This window comes from Diorhabda carinulata, chromosome 3, assembly GCF_026250575.1.
Source record: "Diorhabda carinulata isolate Delta chromosome 3, icDioCari1.1, whole genome shotgun sequence".
NCBI lineage: Eukaryota > Metazoa > Arthropoda > Insecta > Coleoptera > Chrysomelidae > Diorhabda > Diorhabda carinulata.
In genome coordinates, this window is record NC_079462.1 from 3,361,775 (window position 1) to 3,377,945 (window position 16,171).

The following is a 16,171-nucleotide window of genomic DNA, read 5'->3' on the forward strand; positions in this document are numbered from 1 at the left end:
AACCTATTAACTTGACTTACCTGTTTTATAATAAATTTTCCCACCAACAAACCTTCTCCCACGAAAACTTCCTTGACGGCAATCTTCACATTCATTCCTTGACTACTAAACTATGGAGTGGGCTGTAAGGAATTGGCCTTTTATCCCTATTTAAGCTAAACTTAACATCAATGCTTTCAAATGCTTCCAACAATTTATTATTGAATACATTTTTAAACAATTTTACAATATTAATACTTTTGTCGTAATTAAAACTTGCAGCTTGATCAGCAATTACTCGATTTTCCAGTCCGTCCATATTATAAATGAGGTATGTGCTCTTTAAACCAAACAATAACGGATCTCTTAGTCTGCCCAATATACTTCCCGTCACAATCATCACAGCTGGTTACATATTATATACCCTCTGTTAAATATTCCTTTCTATCCTTTTGTATAAACAGGATTGAAAGGTATCAGAGCAAATTTTTCTTGTTTTTCATTTTTTAGTTTGGTTTTAAAAATAAGAAAAAGAGTGTAACATACGTTTTGATAACGAGAGTTATCATCCTCAGATACTGAGTGTTGTCTAACGCACGTTTCGGCAACATAGTTATCATCTTCAGGAACTGGAGGTGTGTTGTTGTCTCATAAACGATTAGAGAGCAGGTTATAATCATCAGAGGCCGCAAATAAGTTTGTTATATTTTACATCAAGTATTCAACAAACCAGTTTTTCACTTCTCGTTCTCGGGTGAGGTCAAAAATATTTTTCATCGGTATAAATCGGTTTCGGTAAAAAAAAAAATAATTAAAACAACGGTTTGTAAGAATTCGCTTATAATTATTCAGAGATTCAATGTACATTGTATATTGTATATATTTCCAATAGGTTTTTCATATAAATATTGGTGCTTCTAGTATGGAATTTTATGACACTTGCGTCATTGCGTCTAATAATTTCTATAACTAAAATTTCAATAGTCGCAACGGTGAAAATCAGAATTTCTCTGTAATCACCGCATATGTCTACATTTAACTCGATCTATAATTGTTCCCCCTCTAAAAATTTTTCACAGATATTCCTATCGACATGGTTTCAAAGCTGTAACACTTATGGAAAATGGTCAAATAGTGATATAATTATGTTCATTTCAACCCTTTATGGATATAAGTGAACAAAATGAGAAATTTTGAAAAAATATTCGACAAATTTCGAAAAAAGTGCAAATAAGCGATCGATTATGAAAAATATGGGAATTGGTGAGGATGGTGTCGAGGACAAAGATCAAATAACATGATAATTTCTAAAACTTCACCAATAAAAATGATTTTTTTACATTTTTATCATCTATATTGAAAAGTTTTTAACATTGAACATTTATTAAATTGACCGGAAAGTAAATTTGATCGAAAGTTATGCTTCAAAAGAAAATTTAATCGCGTTAAAGCTTAAATTTTACAATGTGGATTGATTTATTTGTTAATTTGCAGGTATATCCGGCTCGAAGGACTAAAAAAAACGTGTCTTTGTACTAAATCACTAAAGAAATAGACACATATTTATATATTTATTATTTATAATGAAAAAATCTAACATGGAACGATATAAAACAAGTTTAACATTAACTGGGACGATTATAAAAGTCTATATGATAAAAAAGAACATTTGAAATGAATCCTTTATGAAATTTAGTGGTGATAAATCAATTTATACCCAATTTTTAACTATATCCGGCTCGAAGGACCAAAAAATATCTTTTGGTAAAAAATTTTTGGAATAATCAAACACAATTTTGTATATTTGTTTCATAATGAAACAAATCTAATATGGAATAAAATAGAACCAGTTAAACATCAATTGGAACGATTATGAGATCCTGTTTGATAAAAAACAACATTTGAAAAGAATCCTTTATGAAATTTAGTGGTAATAAATCAATTTATACCCAATTTTCAACTATATCCGGCTCGAAGGACCACAAAATGTCTCTGCACTAAATCTTTGGAATACACAAACCCAATTTGGTATATTTATGATTAATAAAGAAGAAAATCCATTATGGAAGGATATAGAACCAGTTAAACATCAATTGAAAAGATTATAAATTCCCGTTTGATAAAAAAGAACATTCGAAAAGAATCCTTTATGAAACTAAGTGGTGATAAATTAATTTATACCCAATTTTGAATTTTATCCGACTCGAAGGACCAAAAAATGTGTTTTTGTAAAAAATCTCTGGAATATTCAAACACAATTTTATATATTTATGATTAATAAAGAAGAAAATCCAATATTTGAATAATAAAAAACCAGGTAACCATCAACTGGGACGATTATGTAGGCCCGTCTGATAAAAAAAGAACATTAGAAAAAAATCCTTTAGTGCTGATAAATCTATATATACTAAGTTTCAACTATTTCCAGCTCGAAGGACCAAAAAGTGTGTCTTATAAAATCCAATTGTATAAAAAGTAACAATAGTAAATAATGTTCTGTAAAATTTAGTGAAAACAGACTAAAAAAAATATTCAAAAAGACATGATTAATACTATAAATAAAAAGTAGAAAAAAAGGAGTTTCGATGAGGAAAATAGAGGAAAACTGGGAGAAAACTGAATCAAATGTAATTGAAAAGGAAAACTTACAATATATTTATAATTAAAATTGGTCAATTAAGGATTTTAATTATTTCGTTATATTTATCACTATTTAACCAATTAACCAACAGAAATATAATGAAACAGAAACCTATGGAGGACATTTATATTGTCTATAAAACACATACATCACAATTTTTTTCTATTACAAATGCTATGTACATTAAATGAAGGCCCAGCTGAACTAATCAATAAATTAATTGGACATAATGCATCGCGAAATGAATTTTGCATACTGAAAAAGAGAGAAAAAAAAAAAGGAAAAAAATCGCACTATACGCCGAAAGAACAAAGCAAAAATAAATTGGATTCAGTCACCTAGAGAGCAATCGGCTCACTGTTGCGACAACCATGGATGCTTCAAACATTCCGATGCCGTTACGCGTTTATTCGGATCGAAATCCAACATGGGCTTGAGGAAAGCTGCGAAATCTTCGGCGTCCTGTCGACTCCAATCGTACTTTTCGATCAGGACGTCCTCCAAACCCCACGGTTTCAAATTCGTTATGTGTCGAAGTTCGCTTTTTTTGTTAAAAAATTGTTTGGAATTTTTTCCACTCTGGGCTATTTTTCTCGGTATCGTTCCTAATAATTCTATTATGTGAGCTAAGTGATCTTCGTCCCTACAAAAATCCTCGCCGGAATGGGGTTCGAATAAATAATCGCCAGTTGCCAATTCAAACGCCATGCAAGCAGTACTCCAGATATCTGCAGATGTATTGTAGCCTGTAACGTTATATACAAATCAATTATTCATTTTAAAATTGCTAATTCATTAAATAATTGAATAAAAAATTAAATACAAAATGATCCAATATGACTTCTAGTTCCAACTAAAAAAAAATTTACCAAAGAAGATGCATTAGTGGGGAACAAAGCTTTACTTCAGTTTTGATCTCTGAAGATGATAATTTGGTTATCGAAACAGTAACTCAAGTTTTATAAAATCCAATTGAACTTTACACATTGCAAAAAATGAAAAGTGTTGAAATGTTCATCGAACCATATATTTTAACAAAATAGAAGAAAAGTTGTGATTATAAACTTCCACCACACACCATCAAACCCCATAGTGGTGATATGAGTGTCAGTGAAAGGAAATAAAAATTATTTCGGAAACTTAATCATCAATTTTTACAATATTGCCTTGTTTAGTATCTGAAATACATCTTGCAGTTTTTACTGAAAGGTGCTTTGGTGTGAAAGAAGCTTTAGTTTACATTTGATCTCTGATGATGATAATTTGGTTATCGAAACAGACTTCAGATTGTGAATTCTGAATATTAATGTTATCATAGTAGCTTAATTATAAGAAAATCCAATTGAATAATACATATTTTAAAAAATGGGAAGAAAAAGTGTTGAAAATTCCATCGAACCATATATTTTAACAAAATAGAAGAAAAGTTGTGATTATAAACTTCCACCACACACCATCAAACCTCATAGTGGTGATATGAGTGTCAGTGAAAGGAAATAAAAATCATTTGGGAAACCTAATAATCAATTTTCCCAATATAGCCCTGATTAGTATCTGACATACATCTTGCAGTTTTTGCCGAAAGGTGCTTTGGTGTGGAACAAGCTTTAGTTTACATTTCGGAAACATAATCATCAATTTTGCAACTTGCAGTTTTTTCAGTAAGTATACCTGCGATTTAAGGTAACATTTATGTGCCAGCTGTCAAGCTAATTCCATTATAATTCTATTGAGTTCAATTCTAAAGACTATAGAGATATTTTTTTATATTTATATGAAAAAATGGATCCTAAAAAGCTATTTACTTGTCCCATTCTCATAACTTTTTTAAAAATTACTTCGGAATGCAAACAATGCAGCTCCAAACTCTCCACATTTTAAAAGTAATGTTGAGCTTTAGTACTCTACCAGCTACAACTGTCATATCTGAAGCATTTGCTTGCAAAAGCAACAATGCAGCTCCAAACTCTCCACCTTTTTAACTGTCATATTCGAAGTATTTGCTTGGAATTCTAGAACTAAATATAATCATCTATTTCTGCTTCCCGAAGCAATAGTGCCCTGTAATAAAGTAGGCGAGGAGATGCAGTTTGTTTTTGATGAGATCCAAATACTTTATTTGTATCAAGTACCAAAGTTCCACAAAGGAATTTTTTGGAGTAATTCAACCCCGAATGACACTTTTTCAGTCTCCTCCCTCTTCCGAAACCATTGTTCCACACCACAGCAAAGAATGGGTCAATGAAAGGCGAGTACATCGGCATCTATATTTAATTTTAGAAAATGGAAAAAAACTGAATTCCATTATGAACCGTTCTATTTTTAATGAAACGCCCTGTATTTATTTTGAGGGCTAAGAAGATTGATTTGGAATATGAAAGATGAGCTATTACATTTTAAAGATTCTGTAGATATATATGAGAGAATTTTTACACAACTCTACATTTTGTAAATTAAAAGGATGAATTTATAACTCAAAAACCAGTTTCGGTTTTGCCGGTTCTCGTCAGTATAAGATACATGTTTCAATTTGAAGAAAGACTACAAAAAACGAACCAATCACTGAATTATCGGCGAATATTCGAATAAAATATACTATTTACCTGCACCTAATAAAACTTCCAAACTTCTGTACTGCCTGGTTTGAATATCTTCTGTAAAATGTTTATCCACCCAACAGGCATTACCGAGATCGGCTATTTTAACATCGAAATCGCACTCAACAAAAGCCGGATCTAATTCTATTTTTTCCATTGTAATGTTGGACGAGTTTAGAGGTGGAGAATCATCTTCAGACATCTGTTCCATTATAGAATTATCTGGATGAGTGGCTTCTCCACCGCCAATTTCGTCGATACATCCATTGTCTAATTTTACTTCGGTTTCGGGAGTCGTCTCAGGGCTGATTAAGAAAAAATACGGAGATTAGTACTAATGAATTATACCTCTCAAAAATAGATGTTAACAGTATAAATCATTCAATATATCGATATTCATCTGTCGTCAAGTACCAATATATAGCACGTGTGAGATAACACAATTCGCGACGAGCCGGCATAAAAAAATGTCTGAACTTAAGTTCGGAATCAGAATCGGATGATGCTGAGGGGAAAAGGTTGTTTTATTCCTTCCAAAGCTTTTTTCGTACGTGTGGTACAGCCAACTGTGTTTGAACTACAGCAGTACACGTCTGTGAGCTCACGCGTGTCGTTTCAAGAAGCGCTGCGTCGTATTCAATCTTGTAAATTACAAAACACTACGTTCTGTGCTACGTCACCTCACACGTGCTGTACGTGTCCCAATTTGCGCTCTTGTCTTAGTTTGATCTTTTTCACAATAACGTTTCATTAATTCTTTATCCTATTTACATCGAATAGTAATAAATAACATATCCTTGACCTTGATTAGTGTTTCAGAGCATCACTCATCAACTTTTTTTCATATAATGGTCAAACCGCATAGACCCAGATAATGAGAATTATCGAGGTAATCCCTTTTATGGATTAATGTATGAAACGGTGTCAGTATTGAGTATACACTGTACATTTTTTAAATAGTTAGTTACTTAGGTGTACATAGACGACATATTAATTATAAATATTTAATATATGTTAAAGTAAAAACGATAAATCCGTGATTATATATAATCACCACTGAATTTGGTAAATATGATAAATTATTTCATAATTATAACCTATTATAACCTAACTATAGGAAAATTCGTTGTTTACGCAAATACTTGGCACGTGACAACCACGTGATTTCGGAATTTCGTTGCACGTGGACGTGATTTTTTTAACAAGTCTTCAAATTTATAATTAGTCATTACTTTATATCTGTAAAATTAATACAGCATAAAATATAATTGAAGTTAATTTCATGCCAGAAGCTACGCCTTTTATAAGTATAACATAATTTTCAACACTGATGGATGATCAGATTATCAGATTTACATCAACGAACCCTGTTTATTGGACCAGTAGAATAGAGGTGCAGGGTTTTTTTTGAGTAGTTACTTCCTAACCTATACTATACTATGTATATGTAATACTCCTATATGGACAGTTGGTATGGGAAAAAACGTCCCTACGTTACGGTGCAGACAATATTCATTCTTTCTCTCTCGTTCGAGTCACTTTATCTATACTGCGCATGCCTGAGAATGCGCAGAACCGAGCTGAAACTTCGGAGGATAGAGAAATCGTTGTTATTATTTCTTCTTTAGTCAGAACAGCTTCCACTTATAGAAACTACCCATATAGAAGTATTAAATATATGGTTTTCCTAGTATCCATAATATTTAGAAATTAAAACGCTCAAAACATACCAGCCATTATTCAATGTTTTATTTTTTACGAGAGGGGGGCTCAAAAACGTCTACATGCAACGAAATTAGGATTACTTCTGATATCACGTGGTTGTCACGTGCCAAGCAGTTGCGAAAACTGAACGAATTTTCGTGACATTAGGGACTTTTATCACATTTTCTATTACGAGTTGGAGATTTTATAAAATAAACGATAAATTTGATAATTATGAAATAATTGATCATATTTACCAAATAGTCGTGTCGAAACGACCAATTTTTATCTGTCTTTGAAAAATTATAAAAGGAACTAATTTTAAAACAGAAGAGACCTTAAATCAAGAACATTTAGAAGTATAAACATATCAAAAGATCTAAGAAATGCGAAATTAAAGAAATCATCAGCAATTCTATATAATCACCTAATTTATTACTTTTGCTGTACCATATATATTCTAAGAAAGCACATAAAAACAGTTTTTTTTTGACAATTCAATAAATTATTATTTTACCTCTAATATTTTGTTAACAAATTAAATAATTTTTCAAAAGAGATTGAAAATAAACTGGATTTTATTTATTCTATTCTCATTAGTTTACTTTAAACTAATATATACTGCCTAAGATCTCAGATATACAGTTTCCAGTGTAAGATAAAATATATTAAGAGGTAGTTATTTCATAAATTTCCACAATTATCTAAAATGTTATCATAAATCTTTTCGGAATTAGGTATTTGCACGATATAAAGATGCAAGTCTATTTGACTTTTCTGAAATAAATTCTATAGAACTAGATAAACTTGTAAAAGTTAATAACCTCTCATTATGACTCAACCTTGACTAATTGCAAGTTAAAATTAAATTTTTAGAAATTTGTGTTTTGGAATTCAATTAATCGAGAAAAACCAACAGCGCAAGTTCATTTAGCGAGCACTAGTAATGGGTATCAAGGGGGCCTAATTTTCTATTTTTTCTGCATACAAATTAAACAGTACCAAAAGGGCCTGTTTATATCTTCCAAAATATTGATAATCAACTACCCAATTTGTTTAATTGCTAATTAATATATGAATATTTCTTTTTAATTGTACATAAATCAGCAATCAGAAGCAAAAAGTTATTCTATAAGCTAATTGGCTGGCATAGAAGATAGAACTCAATATCTCCAAGTTCATTAGGACTCTTCCAGTGAAGGGACTTTTAAATTTCATTTAAGATCTATAAGGAGTCCTCTTTTCCTTTGCTGTTGAAGTAATGGTTGTATTAGATGAGTCTCGTGTCATATTCATGATGTTTACTGCTATGTTTGTGGATTTCTTCTGTAATGTACATTTGGTACAATATTTCTGCAGAGTATCATTCGATACACACCAAGATACATTCATCAGCACTACAGTTCTGTGTGAGACTTGGGGGTCTTCTATAATTCGCTTCTAAACATGTCTGTTCTTCACCAACGTTCCCCATCCTCTAACATTCATTGTTTGGAAGTCTTTTGGAACTTGATCAGTCCATCTGATATGGGGTCTGCCTCTTTTCCCCCTGCTGTATATTTTGGCATTCATGATTCTCTTATCCTCAATACTTTGAATCTGGCCAAACCATCTCAACCTTCAGACTTTAACAAATCAGACGATGTTTTAATTGCAGTCTTTCATTGATTTCTCTATTATTTCAGATTCTCCAGTCTGTTCTTCTTCTGATGATTTTTCTCTCAAATATTCTTAATCTTTCTTTGTCTTTTTGTGTCATCATCCAACATTCACTGCCATCATTGGTCTTACAAGAGACCTGTAGATTTTTAACTTCATTCCTCTTGTTATTAGTTTGTTTTTAAAGAGCTGTATCACCACTTTGTATTTTTTCTTGTGTGACAGTTCTTGGTTTCATTTGATTGTTTAAATTTTCTCAGATATATTTAAATTTATTGACGCTTTTCATAGTTTAGGTAAAACTTTCAAAGGTGCTTTCACCATTGCACGAAATATCTTAGATTTGGACATCTGGAATTTAGCAATACTTGACTTGATTTAATAGTACAACTCCAAAGTTCTATTCCATATGGGTTTTATCACATTCTTATAAATTAAAATTTTGTTGTAATGTATTGTTGATATGTTAAATATCATACCCTATATATGATTATATTTTTGAAAGAGTTTCTTGATTTTACACGTCAGGCATTCACTCCTAACAATCATATTACCAAAAAAAAACATACAAACCAGCTCTTTGAGAACCTAATAAAGATATTATTAGACAAAAATTGTTTTTTTATGGACTCTAAAAGAACTGAAAGCAATGTTCGATGCCTTTATGGTTCAAAAATTGTTTTCATAAGAATTGTTTAGAAAGAATCAGATCCTTTTAAGGATAATTTCTTATAAAAAAGGATTAACGAATCAAATAGAAATGTTTGTATTATGATAATTGAAATGCATGAATTGAAAAAGATTTTTTGGAAAATTGTTGCTAAGGAAACCACTACTAGTTGATGTTAGTCTTAATAGATGTTTTGATTAAATTTTACACCAAATAATGTTACCAAAAAAGTGGTAAAATATCTAAAAGGACTAGAGTTGAAAGGATCTTTGATGAGTCTAAAAGAACCGAAAACAGTTTTCAACGCCTTTATGGTTCAAAAATTGTTTTCATATGAATTGATTAGGAAAAAGAATTAGAGATCAAGCTTTAAATAATAATTTTTGAAATGTAACCTGATTTGGACATTTTAAAATGAACATTCATCATTGAATAAAAATTATCTCACATTTAACAAATTTGTTTTAAAATAAAGTTCAATATAAACCAAATTTTTTATTAGAAACAACATTTGTTAATAAAAGTTAAAAGCCAATAGTGGAACTATACAAAAAACTAGTTACCTGTGACTAGGAGGACTGTCATGAAATTCTGTGCCACCGTTAATATTCACATCACCATTTTCCTTAATCTTTTTCTGTTCTTCGATTTCGATAATTTGTTCCATCTGTTTTCTCAAGAGCTCATTTTGTCTTTTGGCTTTCTTTTTTAGTTTTTTCTTTTTGTTTTTACTCATCTTAGTTTCTATAACTGGGGCAGTACTAATTAAGGAAGTTGGCAATTTCATACCCAATTGATGCATCTCGGCTGCTTCACAAGCTAATCTCCTGATTGCTTCTTCAGATATACAGAGTAAAACATTTTCCGGTTTGATGTCTGTGTGAATAATTTTGCATTTGGTGTGTAGATAGTCTAAGCCTTCTAGTACTTGCCTCATTATTGTACGTACATTTGTTAATGGAATTCCTCTATAATTGGATTTTATGATTAATTTCAATAAATGATGACCTAAAACTTCAAAAACCATACAGACGTGTACTCCGTTGATACCACTGATCTTGAAATCGTTTAGAAGTTGAACGGTTTTATTACGTTTCGGATCTGCTGGATCAGATTCACGAACTGATTTTAAAATTTTAATTTCATCAAGAGCTGTTTCTGTAAAGTGATCGGCAGATTTGACAATTTTAAGGGCAACAAATCGTTTATCTTCGAGATCCCAACATAACCACACTGTAGAAAAATGACCCCAACCTAGTTTTCTAGTTACATGATACCTGGAAAGGAAGAGGTCGCCAATTTTGACAGGATGGTAACCTCCTTTGCGGTAATCCGTACTATCTTCCTGTTCTTCCTCTTCACTCGTGTAAGGATCGTCTGGATCTTCTATAGTTTCATTACTGGAGCTATGAGACGGTTCATTTTTCGAGTTATGTCGATTTTCTCCAGCATGTCCGTTCATATCGTTTTTGCCTTTCTTTTTAGCAGGCTTGTGTCTTTTCTTTTTAGCTTGAATAGCTAAGACACGTCTGTTTACATCCAATTTAGCGCTCATTTGTATACCTTTTTTTGACAATCGCCACTAAAATGACTTAAAAACGTTATTAAGGCATCAAATATCCGTCATTTTACTAAAAACACTTTTGTTTGATTATGGCCGCCTCACCACTCTCCCCTCGCACGACAAACAACACTTTATGACTTTATATTACCAACAGAACTTTATTATTTCCCTACTATCGTTTTTCAGGCATTTTTCTAAAAGATTACTATTACATTGTTTGAATCCAAGTCATTTATATTACATGTTTTATTAAGTAAATAAATTTTACTTATAAATAAATAGCTAATTAAATAAATTTTACGTATTTATGATGAAATTGCAAAGAAGAATAAATCTAGTAATCAGTAATTGGAATAAAAAAATTAATGGTAATTTTCGAATAAATGCCTAGTATATAAAATATCTCGTAAAAGCAAAACAAAGAAAATCACTATTGGCATCATTGACTTCTGTCACAATGGCATTAAATGTCATATAGCACACATTTGTGAAGTCGTCTTATAGAAAATATTGAATATTTCGTTGTATAATCTAAAATTATATATATATATTTTTTTAAATTTCCTATCTATCTAGGAAATTAGTAATGCAGAACAGTATTAAATATCATTCGAATTTTAAAATTCCTACACTTACATAAACGAATATACCAGGTGCAGTATTCTATAATTTATGAAAGACCGGTAAATTGGTATAAACCTTGGATACCATTGCTAAATAAAACCTTTATTCGGCGCCGTCATGAACGTGAACGATTCAGATTTACCAGAAGAAAGTGATTCTAGTGACGAAGATTATATTCCAAATGAAAAAACCGATGACTTACCGTCAGAGATCGATGAAGATGACCCTATATCAGAGGAAGATGATACAAAATGCTCTGGAAACTCTGAAAAGAAAGAAAAAAAGAGAAAAAAGAAGGTTCGGAAGAAAAATGAGGAAGAAGTAAAAACGATTATTGAAGCAGAAAACGAGAAAAAATCTAATATTGATGATCTTTGGGCGGATTTTGTAAAAGATACTGGGTTTAAATCAAAATCCAGCGTGAAAACTAATACTCCAGATTCTTTGAAACCCAGAGAAAATATCAGTAAAGAAGCAACAACCTCGAAAACATCAACAAGTGAAATAAAACATCCAAATAAAGTTAAAGTTACACAAGTCTTTGAATTTGCTGGAGAAGAAGTTAAAGTTGAAAAAGAAGTTAGTGCAGGTAATACTTATTTTATTTAATATATATTCATATTTTTTAAATATCAATATAGTACATGTAAAATGTAATTTTCAAGAAACTTCTAATTGATGATAAAAGTTGTTTATTTAGACATATTCTAGATTCTGCTGAGGCTCGATTATTGGGTAACAGTAGGGACAAACAAGTACATGGTACAAAACGGGCTACTGGACTTAGTGGTATTAGTAATGTTCTTAATCAATTGACTAAAAAACAGAAAATTAGCACATTAGAAAAAACAAAGTTAGATTGGGATAGTTATAAAAAAGACAACAACATCGAAGAAGAATTACAAACATTCAATAAAGGAAAAGATGGGTGAGTCGATTTTTTTTTCATATCAAACTTTAATATATCATTTGATGTGACTCACGCTGTGTTGTATCTACAGTTATTGTGGCAAGTACAGTATGTCTCATTGTATTGTGGCACTCCTGATTCTAATCAAGCTTAGCACTCATTAATTTATTCATTGTTTCACTGTCATATTATTATTGTTCAATCTATTTTTAACAAATAGAAGTTCAGATTACCAGTGTCTAAATTACAGTTCAAACTGGATGCTATTTTTCTGCCAAGCCAGCTACAATTCCTGAACGTTCCTTCTCAGTGGTGGAGAGGGTCTAGGTGCGCCTTTACCTCAATAATAAAGAGACTTGGCAATTTGGTGTTGTAACTGAGTGCCTTGTTCATGCTATTACATGGTGAAACTAGATGTTGGACATATGTAGAAGCCACATATCAGTCAACTTTGTTTGTCTATGGCGTCAATTCCTAGTTATTTCACTGAAACACAAACTGATGAAAGAAGCAATATTTGTTCACCTTCAATTGTGTTTGGAATTCCTCAAAGTCGTCCTCAAAACCCTACTCCTGAGAGTCATGGACTAATTCAATAGGTGTTCCAGCAACAACCACCAAACCAAGAAGTTGCTGTCTACAATGCAGGAACATCAAAGTACTCCTGTGTGCTGTTCCATCTGCACCACAAATCCCATACTACCTCAGAGACTACATCTTCAAGATCTTTTGGCAAACCTTCATATTAGTGGAGGAAATCTGTTGTATCCACAGTTATTGTACCAATTACAGTATGTCGCTTTGTATTGTGGTACTCCTGATTCCAAAAAAGTTTATCAATAATTAATTCTGTCACTGTCATTGTTATTGTTTCTTCTATTCTGAACAAATACAAGCAGAAATTAGTGTAATTTTCGACTTTTCTTAGGTATTTGGAGAGGCAAGACTTTTTGCAAAGAACAGATGTTAGACGATTTGAAATTGAACGAGATATTCGTGAGATAGAAAGAAATAAACGATTTAAAACCGCTTTGTAATTCTATATAAATGTAATTCTCTTTATTGAATTTTATTTTCTTTTTGGTGATTATACATAACGGCATTTATGTAACTTTATACACTTATTATGTACTTTATAAGTTTTAATTTAGTATTAATATTATTCCGATATTATTGAATAAAATTAGGGTCATTTTAGATCTTATTTGTTTTATTTTACCCATATAAGATGATGTAAAAATTTTTAGTTGAAAAAATGAAACATTTACAACTGTGAATAGGATAAAGTTGGGGCTCTTCTGGTAAAGGTTAAAAAACTAGGGCAATGATGAAACAGACTATCTTGTTGCAAAGAGCAAAAAGAAAATCCACCAAGAAGCCCAGAACCTATTCTTGGTGAAGCCAAAAGTGTTGCTACTACTTCTCTCAATGGTCTGCTTGCAAGGTAGGCCCTGAAAAGATGAATAGAGACACCTTGGATGCTAAGTCACACCTTTTGTGTCTTACCAAGCAACTGCTCCACTTAAATAAGCACGAAATTGGACTGGTAACTGGATTTTTAACCACACATAGGCATCTAAGACGCCATTTGTACACTATGGGCATTATGGACGACCAGGAGTGCTGAAAGTGCAGGGAAAAGGAAGTAACTGTACACCTTGTCATCTGTGAGCGCCCAAAACTCACAAAAACTTGGGCAAGCCTAATAATTTGCCTGGTGACTTGAAAGGTTCAAGCCTAAGTGCCTGATGAGCCAAAGGACTTTGAGTATAAAATTGTATAAGACAAATAAAACTTCATTACTACACTGAAAAACATAGTAGTAATGTAACAAGTGTCTAGTAATGGACAACTTCTTCCTACAAAGTCCTGTCTAGTTACAGTTGATTTATTCAGACATATCTAGAAGTTCACCATAATTCATGGCTTTTCAATAACAGAGCTGTCTGCCATGATTTATAGTTTCGATTACATTATGACCAGAAGCCGGTGTGCGGCTGTCTACCCGTCAAAGTAATTCAATTTTTCTCAATTGCAAAAAATCATTCATAGATATGAAAATAAACCAAACATAATATAGCGATAAAATCCTTAGAAATACCACGACTACTTTCTATTTGATAAATATTGAACACTGCTTTCATAGATATCTTATAATTTTTTTAAATTATATAAAAAATGATACTTCCTCAGTTGTATACATACATATAGATGAATGGTTAAACAAATAGAGTAAAATATATTTTCCTACCTTGAAAGACTAGTAAATAGCCTGCCACTAGGTAAAATTAGTTTTTTCAAATCTACTACATCATTAAGGATGTATGTGCATTATAGTATGTCCATTATACCAATTTATTAAATTAAGAATTACTTTTTTTTGTCCCTGGTAGCCACTGAGCAGAATCTAAGACACAATTGCACAAACGTTGATATAGAATCCTTAAGCGCAATGAAGAGCTTGAGTAGTTCATTTGCACTGAGTTTAAAAATTACTTAATCAAATTACGCATGGTGAAAATTTGTCCTTAAGCTATATATCCAAAAGTGTAAAAACTTTTCTCACTGCATAAAAAACGTTTTTTAGTGTTGAAATTTTCATTGTCGAAACTCGATTAACCTCACTAAAACGTTTAAGTTAAATCTATCCACTGTAAATAATTTTGCCAATTATGAATGCAACGTTGTCAGGTCTAAGGATCCTCCATTAGATACTTCTGTAAAATAAGTAATAAGCTGATACGGAAAGTATTTGATACAAATTAAATTTGATTTTATGAATGCTTAAAGTTCGGGTTCATTAGCCAAATTTTGATATATTCGGACATATTTGCTGATGTATAAGAGAAAATTATATTATACAGGTTGGTAGACGTGTCACATGGGTCAAAACTGGACAGTTATCAAAATTTCAGTTTCCTATTTACATTATATAAGTAAAAAAAGAACTATGTAAGATATAATTTGTTATTATCATCAATATTTAGAAAAAAATAAATACTATTGTATCGCAATGTCTAATCAAATAGTTGCAAGATGGTAACTTCACAGATGACGTAACTGACCACGGTGGGCTGCTAATTCTAATTACTTTTGTCAGAATTGAAAGTAATTAATATTTTTATTATATTATTACTCAAATACATTTCAGTTATAGCGACTAAATGTTTGGGTGAACTTTTAATTTATATTCTTTTATGCAAAAAATCTCAACGTGGCAACAATGTAAAACATCTGTCACTATGCTCAACTTAAAATTCGTTTATAGAGATTAATTGTAGTTGTGAAAAAAATAATCTTAAGTAGAAATGCTATTTAATTCTAATATAAGTATAAAATTTCATTACTACGATTTAACTTGTAAATACAATGATTTCTGATAGGTTAGGTTTCTTAATGTAAACATACCAAATTCAACATTTGACAACAATAAAAATTTTTATTTATATCAATATAAAAATTTAGGATTCTCTAAAATTAATCTAATAATAATCAAAATATGTTCCTACAGATTTTTTGGAAGCTACTGAATTAATTGTAACTTCCACATGCGCTTTTAATTCATGAAAGTTCAAGGGATGGTGATGAATAGAATTTGTTGCGGGTGTATAGAAATTCATATGAATCAATGGCACATTCAACTTTCAGCCCTTCCAAGGATGTATAACTGACAGTACGGCGCCATGTGATGCTGCGACCTGCGACTCCACGAGAAATGATCAAATGATTCATTTAGTTGGGGGAAAAAGTAGAGGTGGGACTTCTACTTTGACTGCTTCTAAGTTTAAAACAAAAAAAAATTAAATAGTAATGAACTCTAAAG

The 16,171-nt window shown here is 31.3% G+C and overlaps 2 protein-coding genes across 2 annotated transcripts; one reads left to right on the forward strand and one right to left on the reverse strand.

Annotated features, from left to right (window-relative positions):
• Positions 1-802: 802 nt before the first annotated feature.
• On the reverse strand, positions 803-10,955 carry LOC130891156 (SRSF protein kinase 1). The gene is made up of 3 exons (XM_057795742.1): positions 9,814-10,955; positions 5,224-5,522; positions 803-3,366 (listed from the first exon to the last, which is right to left on the reverse strand). The coding sequence occupies exons 1-3, from the start codon at positions 10,803-10,805 to the stop codon at positions 2,975-2,977; spliced, it is 1,683 nt and encodes a 560-aa protein (XP_057651725.1). The 5' UTR covers positions 10,806-10,955; the 3' UTR covers positions 803-2,974.
• Positions 10,956-11,265: 310 nt separating this feature from the next.
• Positions 11,266-13,547, forward strand: LOC130891157 (craniofacial development protein 1). The gene is made up of 3 exons (XM_057795743.1): positions 11,266-12,027; positions 12,150-12,366; positions 13,277-13,547. The coding sequence occupies exons 1-3, from the start codon at positions 11,556-11,558 to the stop codon at positions 13,383-13,385; spliced, it is 798 nt and encodes a 265-aa protein (XP_057651726.1). The 5' UTR covers positions 11,266-11,555; the 3' UTR covers positions 13,386-13,547.
• The last annotated feature ends 2,624 nt before the right edge of the window (positions 13,548-16,171 follow it).

Coding starts and splice junctions, on each gene's coding strand:
- LOC130891156 (XM_057795742.1), bottom strand. CDS start 10,805: ATGAGCGCTAAATTGGATGTAAACAGACGTGTCTTAGCTATTCAAGCT. Junction 5,523..9,813: donor GACAGTCCTCCTAGTCACAG/GTAACTAGTTTT, acceptor TTTCTTAATCAG/CCCTGAGACGACTCCCGAAA. Junction 3,367..5,223: donor GGAAGTTTTATTAGGTGCAG/GTAAATAGTATA, acceptor ATAACGTTACAG/GCTACAATACATCTGCAGAT.
- LOC130891157 (XM_057795743.1), top strand. CDS start 11,556: ATGAACGTGAACGATTCAGATTTACCAGAAGAAAGTGATTCTAGTGAC. Junction 12,028..12,149: donor TGAAAAAGAAGTTAGTGCAG/GTAATACTTATT, acceptor GACATATTCTAG/ATTCTGCTGAGGCTCGATTA. Junction 12,367..13,276: donor TTCAATAAAGGAAAAGATGG/GTGAGTCGATTT, acceptor GACTTTTCTTAG/GTATTTGGAGAGGCAAGACT.